The sequence below is a fragment of the Embiotoca jacksoni genome, unplaced genomic scaffold (assembly GCF_022577435.1).
Source record: "Embiotoca jacksoni isolate LCO1_2020_lvr unplaced genomic scaffold, fEmbJac1.0.p SCAF_15, whole genome shotgun sequence".
Lineage (NCBI taxonomy): Eukaryota > Metazoa > Chordata > Actinopteri > Embiotocidae > Embiotoca > Embiotoca jacksoni.
The window spans coordinates 12,062,322-12,078,406 of NW_027185285.1; the positions used below are offsets into that span (position 1 = coordinate 12,062,322).

Here is a 16,085-nt window from a genome sequence, read left to right on the forward strand (position 1 = left end):
TTGCCCTTATGCAGGAGAGATGTGGGTCCCTTTACATGTCTGTTCTCTCATAATGTGTCAACTTGTGTACCTCTTTTTTTTTTCTTTTTTTTTAAGCTTCCTCTCTCCTCATCTTCTTTCCTGGCCTACTGTTTCCCTCCACCTCCCACACCACCTCCACTGTTTTTTGTTCACCTTTGTGTGACATGGCTATCTTTCTCTCTAGCACACCCACTTTCTGCAGCTCTTTTCACTCTGTCCCTGTTTCTGAAGTACAAGTGAGGACAGATCTCATCTCTGACTGGCTGATCGAGTTACTGTGGCTGCCCCTGTTGACACAAACACACACACAGACACACAGTTGGAAGGCTTTGCAGGGGACTGAGACTGCATTAGGATGAACCAGAGACAGACATCTAATAATGACAGACCTCCCACAGAGGAGCAGCAGGATAATCCTGTGTTGACGACTACTAGCTGACTAGTCATCCAGGTGATGGCCTTTGGTGGTCCAGTAAGATGATTGGAAGCTCTCTGCTGACTCATTTTGATCATTCATTTTCATCCATTCATTATTTATCATGGCGTGATGTGGGCAGCTGTGCCTTAGATGGTAGAGCGGGTTGCCCACTAATCGAAAGATTGTGCGTGTGAACAGTGCAAAGCGTTCTGAGATTGCAAAGGTAATAAAGTGCTATATACTGTAAGTGCATACAATTTCTATTTGTGTATGTTTAAGGAGTATTCACAGTCAGATACATGTTAAGCTGAGGTCACCAGCAGTTGGGCAAAAACATGGTGTGGTATGTTGGTTTTCTGGTTGACTTTCAGAGTGGTTGACAGAGGGCCTGATTTACTAAGATCTCAAATAGTAGGTACTAAATTGCGTGTTCCTTCCAAAAGTTTGCAAATTTTGTTTGCACCCGTTTTGTGAGTGATTTACTAAGAGTAATTGCGTCATTGAAATCAGGTGCAAATCGTTGTATTTAAATGAGGGGTTTGCACGTGTTAAAGTGATTCCAGCCATGAAAAACACAGAATGACCACAAAAGGAAAAGGAAATCTGATCCCATTGAAATTAAGAAATATAAATATAACAAGAACAAAACGCTTTATAGGAGATTATTGGCAAGAAAGTCAATACTGTGGGAAAAACAAAAAGGCGAAAAAAAGGCTTCATAATAAAACGTCGGCAAATAAAACAGGAGGGACGGTGGATGAGATCCTCTAACAAACACAGATCAGCAGGTCCAGTTCTCTGTGATGAGCAGGTGACTTTTCATTCAGTGCCTCACGAGTGCTCAGGAACTTTATGAAGCTATCCGTGAATTCTGCGGGACACATTCAGGATCTATGACAGCACACCTGAATAACAAGACGGTGGGATATCCAAGGAGCGATACGCTGGAACGACCCAGAGGCAGGAAAATGCTGAGTCGTAAGAAGTTTTGACATTGCTAGTATTTCGTGGCTCCTCCTTGTTACTGGCTGTCAATCATCATTCAGTTCATTCAACAACTCAGAAATGTTGCAAAAAGATTTGCACGTTATCATTACGGTGTGTGTAGGATTTTGAGGGACAAAATTAATTTAATCCATTTTGGAATAAGGCTGTAACAACAAAATGTGGAAAAAATGAAGCGATGTGAATACTTTCCGGATGCACTGTACGTAGTGTTACTTGCGTAAAATTACTTATTTCAACCTAAACCATGATTTTTTTTTTTACATAAACCTAAAAAGTAGTTTGTTTTTTTAAGCCTAACCCTAACAAGTTTTTACCTAAACTTAACCATGTGGTTTTGGTGGCTAAACCCAAGTCAGCTTACTTTACACCTAGATGAGGCAAAAGTTAACAGTGACATGATATCCTGTAGTGGACTGATCGGTGTGATAACTAATTGACACACTGGACAGGCTGGTTAACCAGTGGCTCCAGAAAAATATCATGACACTACATTTCCAGTAATCACTGATCTGCCCTTGAAAAGTGGAAATGGATAAAACTTTCTTCTTTATGTATGATACAGAGGAACATATAGAAAATAGAGCTAATGTAGGAATAGACTATGGTCTATGCTCGATATGGTATGCTCGATACACCGAGTATGATACCACCCCAAAGTTATGCATTTTAATAATAAACTGAACAATCTACAACAGGAAATTCAAGACACTTAATAGTTTTCATATATCTATCTATAGAAATTAAACTGACCCACATTGTCTTACTGCAAGGTTAAAGCAGGGCTCTCCTTTCACAACAGGCCCTTTTCTTTTTCAGTCTGACATGAGAAACAGACAGCCTGAGCTCTTTTTTTTTTACACTGAAAATGAGGGAAAGCTGAGAGGGTTACAGACAAAGAGGGATCACAGTACAAAAAGTGCCACAGCCGGGAATTAGACCCAGCTGGGCTGCGCAGGGGGATTCATCCGCAAATGAAACTTTTATTTGAAGAGAGCTGCAATGATGAGAGCCCAGAAGCATCAGTGAGATAGCGATACTTTCCAGAAGTTTTTTTTTTTATTTCTGTCTTTAACCTTTTAGATAGTATTGGACAAAAAGTCTCTACTTATACTGGCTGGAATACTAAACTGTCAGACACGGTTAGCTATAAAGATATGTAATACTGCTGCAATACATACAAGTTGAAGAAACATACTTATTTAATAAAAAGGAAGATTGATACCACACTTGTAGCTGTCTGCTACAGTCAGCAGTTGGTCGCCTTAACTTAACACAGATACACAGGGACTATTTCTTGACAAACACACATTCACTACAGGGCATATACATACAAATATGTGTATATGCTTCACTGCAGTCAAGTGCTCAGGCAAGTGTGAAACTATTAATATGAATGTGTGTGTCTATGTCTGTGTGTGTGTGTGTGTGTGTGCCTGCACCCAATCGATGGCAGGTATACAATGTCTGGCCCCTGCAGTCAAGGACAAGCTTGTGGGAGGGCATCTGAACAGGGCAGTGACTAACAAAAAAGAAAAAGAAAAGCACACCTACAACCGCAGACATCCATCAACTCTGCAGATGTCATCCAACTCTTTTGTTTCATTACACCCAAATCACTTCATCTTTTTCTCGCTGCTTTTTTAAGCTCTCTTAATATTTATTTCATTCTTCACTCCCTCTTATTTTGTAGGTCTGTCTCTTATTTTTGTTTGATTTGTTCATGGCCATGCTCTTTCTTGGTATCCCCTCACAGCCATGTCTGAGCTGCTGTCCATCCTTTTCCTCCCTGCTCGTCTCCACCCTGAACTAATCCGCAGTGAGTGACAGTCAGAGAGTACAGGAATGATGAGCAGCGAGTGAAAGGGAGCGACATAGAGTGAAAAAAAGTCTGCACACCCACGAGCGAAAACAGAGTGGGAGTGACAAGCGTGGCGTGTTGTGGCACATACACCGGAATCTTAGAGACACGGCAGACAGTTTAATGAGAGGATGGGACGGCGAGGTGAGAGATGAAGACAGACTCAGGAAAGGACAAACCAAAAGAAAAGAGATGTGGTTCGGGAAGGCAGCAGAGATGGCAGGTGACAGATGAAAAAGATCGAAGATGGCTTTCAGGAAACCGCCCGCACGTTTTTGTGTAAAATTTTTATAAAGGGTGAATGAAAGTGGAGAGGTGAGAATAAAAAGTGAGGGAGAGAAAGTAGATGAGAAAAGAAGAGCATGAGATGAGAGAAAGGAGACAGGAATAAGAAGGAGATGTGAGAGGAGATGAGGGTGAAAAGGTTTAGACGCTGAGCAGGAGTTAAGAGCGGAGACGAGAGAGCAGAGAGAACATCCTCAACGTGATAATGGTAACAGAATCTCATCACACTTAAAAGTTCATAAATCAACTTTATTGCACTAAAGAACTTTGCACTTTAAGTAATTCAGGCTATTATTGTTCGTAAAATGCAAAAAAAAACCTAGAAACTAAAGTGGCAGGAATTTTCATGGTGCTGATTTGTCAAAATGTAAACAAATAGCCCACATTAAAAACACAGAGGTGTTGAAAGTACATCAGTATTCATTAATATCTATTCTTGGTGACTTTAAGATTGGACGGGAAACTGATTAGCTGAACGAATGTCATGTATGTTTTTAATAACCTTTTACATAGACACCTCAGGCCAACTTTACATTCAAGTGGGCCCCCTTTCTTCCATGATGTGTAGCCTACTTCTAGATCAAATTTCTGGTTTGTTTTTTCCTCTGTTGAAACTTCCTGTCCTATTTCCTATTGTTTATTTCCAACCGCACCACCTGCAGTTATTTTATTCAGACTTAAGGCCTTGTCATGTTTTTGTAAAACATTTGGTTCTTGAGGTTTGGTGAAATAAAACAGTTGTCACTCTGATCTCACAGAAATACCTGAAATGACCATGACGTCTAGCCAGCCTACGTGGTCATGGCACGTAAGTTGGTGTTGCTGCAAAGCTGCCAACTGGTATTTCATGGCTCCTCCTTGTTGTTGGCTGTCAATCATCATTCAGTTCATTCAACAACTCAGAAATATCATCGCTGGACTAACGATATGTCTGAGTAATGTTTCCCTCTGTCATCTCAAAAATGTTTCCACGGGTGTAAAACCACGTTCTCTACGTATTCTTTGGTTTCTCTGCGTCTCCTTCTCACCACAATAAGAGCCGCCGTCTCTCCAGATTTGTGCATTTGATTAATACCTTTCAGTTGTATGAAAAGACACAACAATCACGTCTCCTATTTCTACTTTCAGGTTTAGTAAATATCGTTGCGGGTGCTAAATTGTTCTATTTGCATGTTCCCTCCCAGTATTTTGCACCTTCAAGCAGAAACGCCCAATATTAGATATACATGCAGGCAAACACACAAAATGGACAACGTGTGTTAAATTGCACATTTGAAAGACGCAATCCTCACTGAACGTCGTTGGTAAATCTGCTTGGATATTTTTTTGCAGGTGGTGTGAAGCTTGTATGTGATTTTATACGCAAATGTTTCATAAATCAGGCACTTCATTTTTTTAACAAGAAATTTATTGTGAAACGTAGGCAGGAACCTGTCATGATTGAAATTAGACAATAACACATTAGATGAGTAATTATGAACAACCGTTGAAAATAGCAGGATTATAACTTTGAGTATTAAATTAAAGAGATGGAAAGGTACATTCTTGACTCTTGGATGTAAACTTGCTATCATAGGAACAGTTACACAACCTCAGAAACAGCAACAACTTTAACATGCTCACACCCATGTGAGCGCTCGTGTGCTCACATAATAGGTGCACTTCGGGAGGCTACTTCAACAACACGTTTACCTTAATGACTTAAATCAACAAAACCCTCTTAATCAAACATTCATATGGAGCACCTAAAGTCCCATAAGGCTTGTGAACAAACGGTAATTATCTTGTGGGAATAACTCGGCATATGTATTTACTGTAGGCTAATTATGTATGTATTTTGAGTTGAAAACTTGAAGAAATCTGAGGCACTCAAGAGGGTGATTATACCTGCCCTGATGAAGGCCGTAGAGGCTGAAATGCGTTGACATTAATTTTTACTATGATTGAATAGCCGTGACTGATTAAAGGCTTTTTAATTAATCACCCTCTTGAGAACCTCAGATTTCTTCAAGTTTTCAAATCAAACTGTTTGATCCCCAAACTGAAGGGCACCAGAAGGACAACAATTCACACACCCGAGCAGCACTCCACGCTGACAGTTTTTGGACTGTGTATTTATTTTCTTACATGTGAATAAAGGTGCATAAATAATAACGAGAATATATTCATTTATTTATGCATATGGAACAACTGTCAGCCTTGATCCTATTAATTTTACATCTGAATGAAAGGACAGCGACTTCTTAAGCATGCTCTCCTCTGCCAGCTGAAGGTGTTGTACATATGTACAATGACAGGTTCAACTAGACGTGTTTGTGACGCAGACAGTAGATTTGGCTTAAAACCTTTATAAAAACCAGTATTTTGAGAAAGAGAGCAAAAATAAGACAACAGAGGGGAAAATGTGTGCTAACAGATGACATCCATGCACAGACAGAGAGAGTGTGAAATGATATAAGATCTCCCATTCAATCTGTTCTCTCAGCCCTCCCTCTCTCCCCCAGGGCCATCTTTCTACTTCTCCATCCATCGCATCCCTCTCTCCTTCCTGTTTTTTCAGGCAACACCACCCGTGTCTCACTGCCCATCTGAGCACCGACAGGCAGCATCCCGTTTCTCTGGTGGCGGCCCAACAACTTTGATCTCTTTACTAAATTACTGACCTGCTTTAAATTAGAGAAAATGTGCTGAGGACACTTTAATGCCAGACAGGAAGGAGGATTAGCTGATTTGTGGCACGTAGCTGTAGTGTGAAGTCACGGGAGGGCGTGCTGGAATGAGTGTCTGTGTGGATTTTTTTCAAGTGTGCATGTGTGTGTATCCTTGACATAACTCCTGATGCACTTTGCCAGAGATTTTAAGCAAATTTAGGCCGAGAGGGTTGGACGGAGTACAAACAGCAAGTGATGAGCTAGGGGCTTGCAGGAAAAACAAAAAAAAACAAAAAATTGTATGGCTCCGACACAAAACGTCTGTAGTAAATGTGCGAGAAAGGGAGAAGGAAAAAGGACTGATGAGAAAAGATAAAAAAAAAAAAAAAAAAAGAAGAGGGTGACAGAGAAATTAAAGGAAAGCTTTTAAGCTTTTATGCAAAAATGATGAGGTTTGCCCCATTCATGGTCAGACTCAAAGACACTACTTGTTTTTTTTCTTTCTCAAAATCTAGTTCACATTCAACATTATATCTGGGATTATTTAAAATTCATAACAATTTGCTTCACCATGTTTCACATTTCTGGGGCCTTGACTGTCTCTCTCCTCTGCACATTTTCCTGAATAAATATTCCTTCCCTCTTTCTCTCTTGGTCTAAAATGTCACCTTCCCTTGAGATGGTTTTCCTCCTACCTGTCTGCACTCCCTTCCAATCTCTATCGCTCTCCCACTCCCTCTTACTATCCCTCTGTCAGTTCCTATTCCAGCTATCCCCATGTTTCTTAATCCCCCTCCCTTTCTTGAAATAATTCCTCTCCTCATTCCCTCCCCGGCTCCTTTCTGTCAACCCCCACACTCCACCCCCTCTCTCTTCCTCTCTCTTTGGCAGGCTCTGTCCTCCTCTCTCCTCCCCTCTTCTCTCCCTCCTGCTCCCCCCCCTCTCTCTCTCTTCCTCTTCCTCACTCCATCCCTCACTCTATTTTTCCTAAATCAGCCCTAATAGACTGCAGTACCACACATGTTTCAGACATGCTCACACAAACACGAGGATGTGCAGAGGTATTAGCGCAGTAATACCGCTGAGGCACCCCCCTCCCTCCAACCATACACACACACATAAACATGCATCACACATGGACACACAAGCATTTCAACCTGCCGCTCAGTCAGCACCACTGCTTTTATTTGGTGATCTGGCGGGCATTTTGGGAAGGGAAAGTAGCACAGACGAGAGAGGCAGAGAATGAAAGGAAAGAATGAAAAGAGAAGGATAAAAGCTCAACAGTGAGGGGACAATGGGAAGAGGAAAGTATGGGACAGGGGGAGGTGGACAAAGCAAACTGAAAAGGTAAGAAATGGAGACAAACAGGACCGGAATGGAGGACAGAAAAGGGGACAGGGAATGAGTCTCTGTAGGGAGCCAGAGAAAAACACAAGACAAAACTGGGAGAAGAGAGTGTCAGGGACACATATTGAGTGAGGGAGGATGAGAGTGAAAGGGAGAGTCAGCAAGAGAGAGCTGCGCTCATTTGCGCACAAAAGATGTGTGTGTGTGTGTGTGTGTGTGTATGAGAGAAAGAGAGAGAGAGAGAGAGAGAGAGAGAGAGAGAGAGAGAGAGACCAACAGGGAGGGGAGGAGTGATCGAGAGAGGGAGGAGTGACTTGGGGAAGGGAGGAGTGAGAGAAAGAGAGAGAGAGAGTGTGTGAGATTCTGTCATCCAGTCCTGCCAGAGAACAGCAGCCGCAGCATCACGAGCATCACCGGCGGACGGGATACAGACGCACTGAGCAGACCGAGGCAGCGCGGAAATAAGGGAATACACACTGATGAAGAAGGAACAACAAAGGGGGAGGATGGAATGAAAAAAAAAATATTCTACTGCTTCTCCTTGCTCTCCACACTTCTGTTTGGAGCATTCCACAAGCAGAGCACCAGTGAAAACACATACATATGATATATATATAAAATTCCTATACATATATATCAAATTATGCCTGTTTTCAAAGAAGCTGCAGCCGGACAAGGACTGAATTGACAGCAAAATCCATTGCATGAGAAATTGGGAGATAATATGCAGCATTTGCCTAAAAACTGTTGCATATTAATGTTTTGAGATTTTTATCTCAATATCTATTTTTTTTGCTCAGTGGAGGAAAAAAAAAATACACTGATGCAAATGGAAAATTTTGAAAAAACTGGCAACTGAATAGTTGAAGCAACAACAATAAGATCAACAAAGAGCGTCTGCTGCACACAGTCCTGTATTCCCAAAGGGGCTTCTTTTGAAAACAGGATATTTTTTCATCTGCCCTCGGTGCTACAGTGCCGTTTTGCTGTCGCATCTCTACTTGTCTCTGTCGTCCGAGCGGGCTGGGGGAGTATTATTCCAGCGAGGCTCGTGCAAGAGCGCTGCTGAAAGTGCAGAGGGCAGTCCGCTGGCTCTCTGACCCCACGCTGATATTTCCTCAGCAACGATAAAACGCCCACTGGGGCTGAGAGGAAAGGGTGAGGTAAGTTGTAGAAGAGACAGACAGGCAAAAAAAATATCCAGGAGAGGATAGAAGGGACATAGAAGCAAAACCTGAGCTGAGAGCAGAGCAAGGAAAGTGAAACAAAATCATCAAAGAGCAAGCCGTGATCCATGACGTTGGGACACTCCATTCTGGTCAAGTAATTCCAGCACATTTATCTTTTTTTTTTTACAGCTTCTCTTGCGTCTCGGATGCAGCAGCACTAAGACATTAAGATCAGAGATTCAGTATCACAACATCAGCCCTCCCCTCTCTCATCCCCCTCTCTCTTCTCCCCTTTGCCTGAGCACTTGTAGGGCAGGACTGAGCAGGCTGACAGACATAGTACCCAGCTGGTGTCCTGGGTCTGTTAGAGACCCTGGGATCCAGGGAGAGGAGGGGTTTCAGTGGAGCACACTCGGAGCAACAGCAACAGGAGCCCCCTGCATGCGCCCGCCGAGCACAGAAAGCCTTTGGACTCTTGTGTATCGCTTAAAAGCTACAGACTGACACTGACAGTGTACTGTCACCAGGGGGATTGGAGCTGTTTGTGAATGTGTGCATGTGAGCGTTATGTGTGCGCACGTGTGAGAGAAAACACGCCTCAGGTGCAAGAGAGACGCTTTTGGACTGTAATCACCACAGGATTTCAGCTTGACGAGAGCCTGGTGATGCTCTGAAGACTATTGAGCAGCTGTCTTTAGAAAATAAAAGCTGATTGTTTATTATCACTTATGAAGACATCAGACTGAAGCTGCATTTCTTAAAGAGGGAGTAACGTTACCCAAAGTGGACCAAGGTGGCAGCGAAAACATGCCCACCACAAAAATAAAAAAGCTCCCTTTGCACAGTTACCTTAAGAGTAGGAGGATGATAAGTTAAGCTGTGAGAGGGAGAAGTGGAGGACACAGACAACTCCAGCGGAAAACACTGCACTCTTGATCAGAGTTTTTTTCCAGGACATCAGAACTGATTTGAATCCAGTCTTGAGCATTAGAGTTGTTATCCACTCAGGAATAGGAGTCCTTCTCTGGAGTGAAAAAAAACCTTTCACGTGGGAATCCATGACTATCTGCGAGTTTGAGGAATCTGCCTTTCCTGCTAGCGCCATCAGGAGCCCAGCGTTGTCACTTTTAACGGATTATTCAGCCACTCAGCGGGGGAGCTTATTGCTGGAAATGCCAGAAGCAAGTTCATTTGTAGGTAACACGCCCTCCTAAACTGGATTCCCTCCAAGCCACCGGATTTGGATTTGTCTATGTCTACAACCGCCTCTGCTGTCTGCTGATGACATATGGCTTTGTGAAAAGGTGACATTTTCTGAATTTTGGAATTTGCTTTGATTCACACCTACACACACACACAGCAAACTGCAAGGGACTGTGGTGTGTCTGTACATGTGAGCTACTGCTCACAGGACTCATTCACTCGTTAGAAACATGTTGAGATGAGAGATTCATTTCTGCCCCTCACTTGTTTTGTCCCTTGATGAAAATTGAGTTTCTGTAACTGTGTGCATTATGAAGTCCCACATCAGTTACTAAATGCACTTTTATGTTCTTCAAAGTATGAATCCAGACAGAACTATTTTGATTTATCAAACTGTTACTATGTTTAAGACTTTTGAGGCTCAAAGATTCATTCAATGATTATAATTAAACCTTTGGACAAGAGGGATATTTAATTTTCTATTTCTTTGTTGTTTCTTAAACCCAGGAGCTTTATGTTGGGCCTGTCATTAACTATTACACATCAGCATTGAGATATCAAGTCCAAGATGGCTACCTCAATGCGTCCGCTCCTGGTGAACTTCTCATTGGCCATTCTTCTGGGTTTGACCTCCCTGGGTGGACTGAACTCTCGGCCATCGGGTCAGGCTTTGGCACAGGTCTCTCCTAACAACCAGACAACGGAGCCCTCTGTGTTACCGGAGGCAGCGCTGGCAACGCCCACACCAGACGCAGAGGACCAAACAGCTCCAGCCAATGGAAACCGCTGCTGGGGTTACTATGATGTCATGGGTCAGTGGGACCCACCCTTCAACTGTAACGCAGGTATCTACTTGTTCTGCTGTGGCTCCTGCTTCTACCGCTTCTGCTGCCAGTTCAAGTCCACAAGTTTGGACCAGACGTCCTGTTCCAACTATGACACACCTGTGTGGGCAAACACTGGACGACCAGCGGCACCCGTCACAGAGGTCCATGAGGAACCAGACCGGGACCGGACCCACATGATCGTGTATATTATCTGTGGAGTGGTGGCCATCATGGTGCTGGTGGGGATTTTCACCAAGCTCGGGCTGGAGAAGAGTCAGGGAGGACAGACGGACATGACCAACTCAAGGTAGGAACAGAGAATGATGGATGGATGGATGGATGGATGGATGGATGGATGGATGGGTGGGTGGGTGGATGGATGGGTAGGTGGATGGACAGATGGGTGGATTGATAGATGGGGGTGGGTGGATGGATGGATGGATGGATGGATGGATGGATGGATGGATGGATGGATGGATGGATGGATGGATGGATGGATGGTTGAGTGGATGGATGGATGGATGGGTGGGTGGGTGGGTGGATGGATGGATGGATGAGTGGATGGATGGATGGGTAGGTGGATGGATGGATGAGTGGGTGGATGGATGGATGAGTGAGTGGGTGGATGGATGGATGGATGGATGGATGGATGATGGATGGATGGATGGATGGATGGATGGATGGATGGATGGATGGATGGATGGATGGATGGATGGATGGATGGATGGATGGATGGATGGATAGGTGGATGGATGGTTGGATGGATGGATGAATGGATGGATGAGTGGGCGGATGGATGGATGGATGGATGAGTGGGTGGATGGATGGCTGGGTAGGTGGATGGATGGTTGAGTGGATGGATGGATGGATGGGTGGGTGGATGGATGGATGGATGGATGGATGGATGGATGGATGGATGGATGGATGGATGGATGGATGGATGGATGGATGGATGGATGGATGGATGGATGGATGGTTGGATGGATGGATTGATGGATGGAGGGTGGATTGATGGATGGATGGATGGATAGATGGATGAGTGATGGATGGGTAGGCGGATGGATGAGTGGGTGGATGGATGGATGGATGGATGAGTGGGTGGGTGGGTGGGTGGATGGATGGATGGATGGATGAGTGGAAGGATGAGTGGGTGGGTGGATGGATGGATGGATGGATGGATGGATGGATGGATGGATGGATGGATGGATGGATGGATGGATGGATGGATGGATGGATGGATGGATGGGTAGGTGGATGGATGGTTGGGTGGATGGATGGATGAGTGGGTGGCTGGATGGATGAGTGGATGGATGGGTAGGCGGATGGATGGATAAGTGGATGGATGGATGGTTGGATGGACATATGGATGGATGGATGGATGGATGGATGGATGAGTGGGTGGATGAATGGATGGATGGATGAGTGAGTGGGTGGATGGATGGATGGGTAGGTGGATGGACGGATTGGTGGGTGGGTAGGTAGATGGTTGGATGAATGGATTGATGGATGGGGTGGGTGGATGGATGGATGGATGGATGGATGGATGGATGGATGGATGGATGGATGGATGGATGGATGGATGGATGGATGGATGGATGGATGGATGGATGGATGAGTGATATATGGGTAGGTGGATGGTTGGATGGATGGATGGATGGATGGATGGATGGATGGATGGATGGATGGATGGATGGATGGATGGATGGATGGATGGATGGATGGATGGGTGGGTGGATGGATGAGTGATGGATGGGTAGGTGGATGGATGGATGGATGGATGGATGGATGGATGGATGGATGGATGGATGGATGGATGGATGGATGGATGGATGGATGGATGGTCAATATTGGAGTAGACAATATTTTTGACATTGATTAGATCTGATAAAGATGATGATGTGATGGTGTAACTAAAAATCATGATGTTCATGTGTCTGGTTCCCTAAGGTTTCCTTTGAATTTCTGAATGAAAGATACATAATTACTTGCTAGATGAATTCATTAATTACTAGAAAAAAAGAAACAGTGCAACATAATGAAATATTCTTATTTGCTTCCTTGATCAGAGATAAAGGAGCCTCTCATAACTGTCTATTTCATGGCGAAAGCCTGCAGGGATTTAGTTTAGCACAAAGACTGGAAAAAAGAGCTACTATGGCTCATCTGTCAGCTTGCTCGTTCTTCCTCTTCTAATTTGTTGCGCTAAGCTAACCATCCAATGGCTCCAGCTGTATATATTTATCCCGTTGATAGCATGGTAGTCATTCTGGTAAACCATGTGGCTCACGTTCACACCAAGCCACAGCTGGGGAAAGGTGCAGGAAAAGAAACAGCAAGTTTAATTGTTGCAAAAGGGTTTGTTGCATTCATAAAAACATGGAAGCTTGGAAACCTCAGTGTGACAGCCCTTCCTTTTACTTTTGCAGTATTAAGCTTCTTATTTAATTGTTACATGCACATAATGTTTCAGAAAATGTCACACTATTGCTTTACATTTAAAAAAAAAATCCGTCATTTTTGCCTAAGAATCAATTAGCTTCTTTTGGAAACACGTTAGAAGCTCATTTCACATTACTAATTGCTCAACAGCAAAGTAACAGTAAACATTACTCTGCAATGGATTCATTACTTAGCCCAATTCCTGCAAATGTAATGGAGCATTACTGAGATTAATAATTGTAATCTAAGTACTGATTTTCAAATTGTAATCCCTTAGACATTACTTTATTCTGCATTAACGCTCAACACGGTCAGTCCCGTACAGAATGGATTGAGTAATTGCATATTTCTGCATATGTGTGAGAAGGTCACCAGCTGGGTAATGAATAAAGTGACTGGGTCGCAGAAAGGTGATAATGGGTGTGAAGTGTGCTTGCAACCATGAGGGAGCAATGGACGTAGTGTTGGAGGGGAGAGACAGACAGAGAGCACCGGATGGAGGTCAGGCAGCAGGGTGGAGATTCCAAAGGACAGATGTCAAGTGATAGTATGGGAGGAGTTTGGGGGAAATGACAGCGCCGGTGTATTGTGTGTTCTCTGTGTTGGTGTAGCTGTTTCACATTGATGGCTGATTGATTGCTGTGACACAACTATGACTGTGGCAATGTGTGGCCTCCAGAGAACAATGAGAAGAGAGAGGGTGGTTTTTGGAAGGGTGGATTATTGAGCGGATCTGACTGGCTTGCAGCCACTGGCTAATTCTAGTAGAGAACAGGGGTGTGTGTTTGTGTGTGTGTGTGTGTGAGAGAGAGAGAGAGAGAGAGAGAGAGAGAGAGAGAGAGAGAGAGAGAGAGAGAGAGAGAGAGAGAGACAGTGTGTGCGCAGGGTATGGCTGGCCAGCCCATCGGGTGTTAAGAGTTGGCCCATGGGGGCTCCTTTAAAATCCTGTCACTACCGGATCTCCTCCCAGAGGATGAGGAGGATGAGGATGAGGAGGAAGAGGAGGGAGATAGCGGTGGACATCAACAGTCATTAATGTTAAACTACAATAAGCCCCCAATAATTCAATCAAAGCTGGCACCTCTCAGCACATTTTATCCCCTAAATCAAACAAATATGTTCATTTAAGGCAGTACTGTCGCCTCACATTGAGGAGGTTCTGGGTTCGATCCCGGCCTGCGGCCTCTCTGTGCAGATTTTGCATGCTCTCTCTGTGCCTCTGTGGGTTCTCTCCAGGTACTTTGGCTTCCTCCCACCATCCAAAGACATGCATGTCAGGTTAATTGGTGGTTCTACAAATTACCCTTAGGTGTGAATGAGAATGTGAATGGTCTTTGTTTCTGTCTGTCTATAAGTGTTGGCCCTGTGATAGACTGGCAGCCCGTCCAGGGTGTACCCTGGATGGGTATAGATAATGGATGGATGGATGTTAATTTTAATACTCCTGATAATATTTTGTGATTGTGACACACTGTTACACTCACATTTCTCAGGTAATAACAAACAAGCACAAGATTTTTTTCCTCAATTAGAATTATTTGTTACTTGATTATAATTTTTTTGAAAAATACAATGCACCATTCCCACAGGAGCCACTCTGTTGTCTAATGAGTACTTTAACTTACTTTAAAACCACTTGTCGAACCAATTTAATAAATGATGGGCCAGTTCCATTGAGTATTCAAGTACAACTCGGTGTTCCATCAAAGTGTGCAATACACCTGTCAGTCCACTGGAGAATGCTATTTCACTGTAATGTTTTGCCTCGCCTAGGCGTGAAAAGTACACACAAGTGGTTAAGGCTCCAAAAGTACTTGGTTAAGGTTGAGAAAAGATCACTGTTTGGCTTAAAAAAAAATATTTTACAAGAGTAACACTACTTTGTGAGGCAGAACATGACATTACATGGTATCCTCTAGTGGACTGATGGGTGTATTACATGCTTTGGCAGGATACCATGCTGCCCAGTCAGCTATGACAGTGAGGCAGAATGCACAATAACAAGGCCCTGGAGCCGGCACATCTAAATGGGATGCAGCAATTCTAATGATATCCGTTACACCTTTTTCCTCAACGTGAAACCGGTCTTTATTTCTTGTGTCACTCTATTTTGGAATGAGGACTCGTCTGGGCGTTCTAACTGTGTCTTCAGACAGAATGAATGTAAAAAGGCAGAGTGATTGCAAACAAAGTCAAAACAAAGACGGATTTAGACCTGAAAATTAAACTGATATTGTTTCAGCATGAATGAAAACCTCACATATATCCTAAACCACGGACTGCACAGTCAGTCAGGTGGTCAAATTTCCATGAATGACACAAGGTTAAAATATGCTTCTCTGGCAAACCTTAATACTAAATGTTTTTGTTTTAGTTTTAAGTTATGGTCAAAGACGTGTATTTTTGTGGTGCCTTTTCAAAGCACCTTCCCATTCATCTTGCAGCAACTTGTACTTGACATAAATGCAGACTGGGCACAGGTATTGTGACAAAAGCTGAATTGTAGCAAAGTCTCCATGACCTTGTCCAAAGGGAAGTTTGTTTGTTTGTTTGTTTTCTTTCTTTTTTAACTCATATGAGGGGGAAAGGGTCAGAGACTGATTGATGACCGAGGCAAGAGAGAAGAGAAGGAAACAAAGTGTGAGACAGACAGAGGGATGAAATGAAGTCGCTCTGGGGACCCACTCATTTTACTCACCAATTGAAAACCACAGCTGTTTACTTCATATCTGCCAAAGTGTGTGTGTGTGTGTGTGTGTGTGTGTGTGTGTGTGTGTGTGTGTGTGTGTGTGTGTGTGTGTGTGTGTGTGTGTGTGTGTGTGAGAGAGAGGGAGAGGAGACAGAAACAATGACACG

The 16,085-nt window shown here is 43.5% G+C and overlaps 1 protein-coding gene across 1 annotated transcript in view; it reads left to right on the top strand.

Moving 5' to 3' along the window:
* The first annotated feature begins 7,899 nt into the window (after nucleotides 1–7,899).
* LOC138198313 (protein shisa-8) overlaps nucleotides 7,900–16,085 on the top strand; it is a 103,674-nt gene continuing 95,488 nt past the window's right edge. Inside the window, exons 1-2 of the mRNA XM_069149666.1 lie at nucleotides 7,900–10,064; nucleotides 10,471–11,097. Coding sequence (XP_069005767.1) covers nucleotides 10,532–11,097 — 566 coding nt within the window. The 5' untranslated portion in view covers nucleotides 7,900–10,064; nucleotides 10,471–10,531. The remainder of the gene's footprint in view (nucleotides 10,065–10,470; nucleotides 11,098–16,085) is intronic.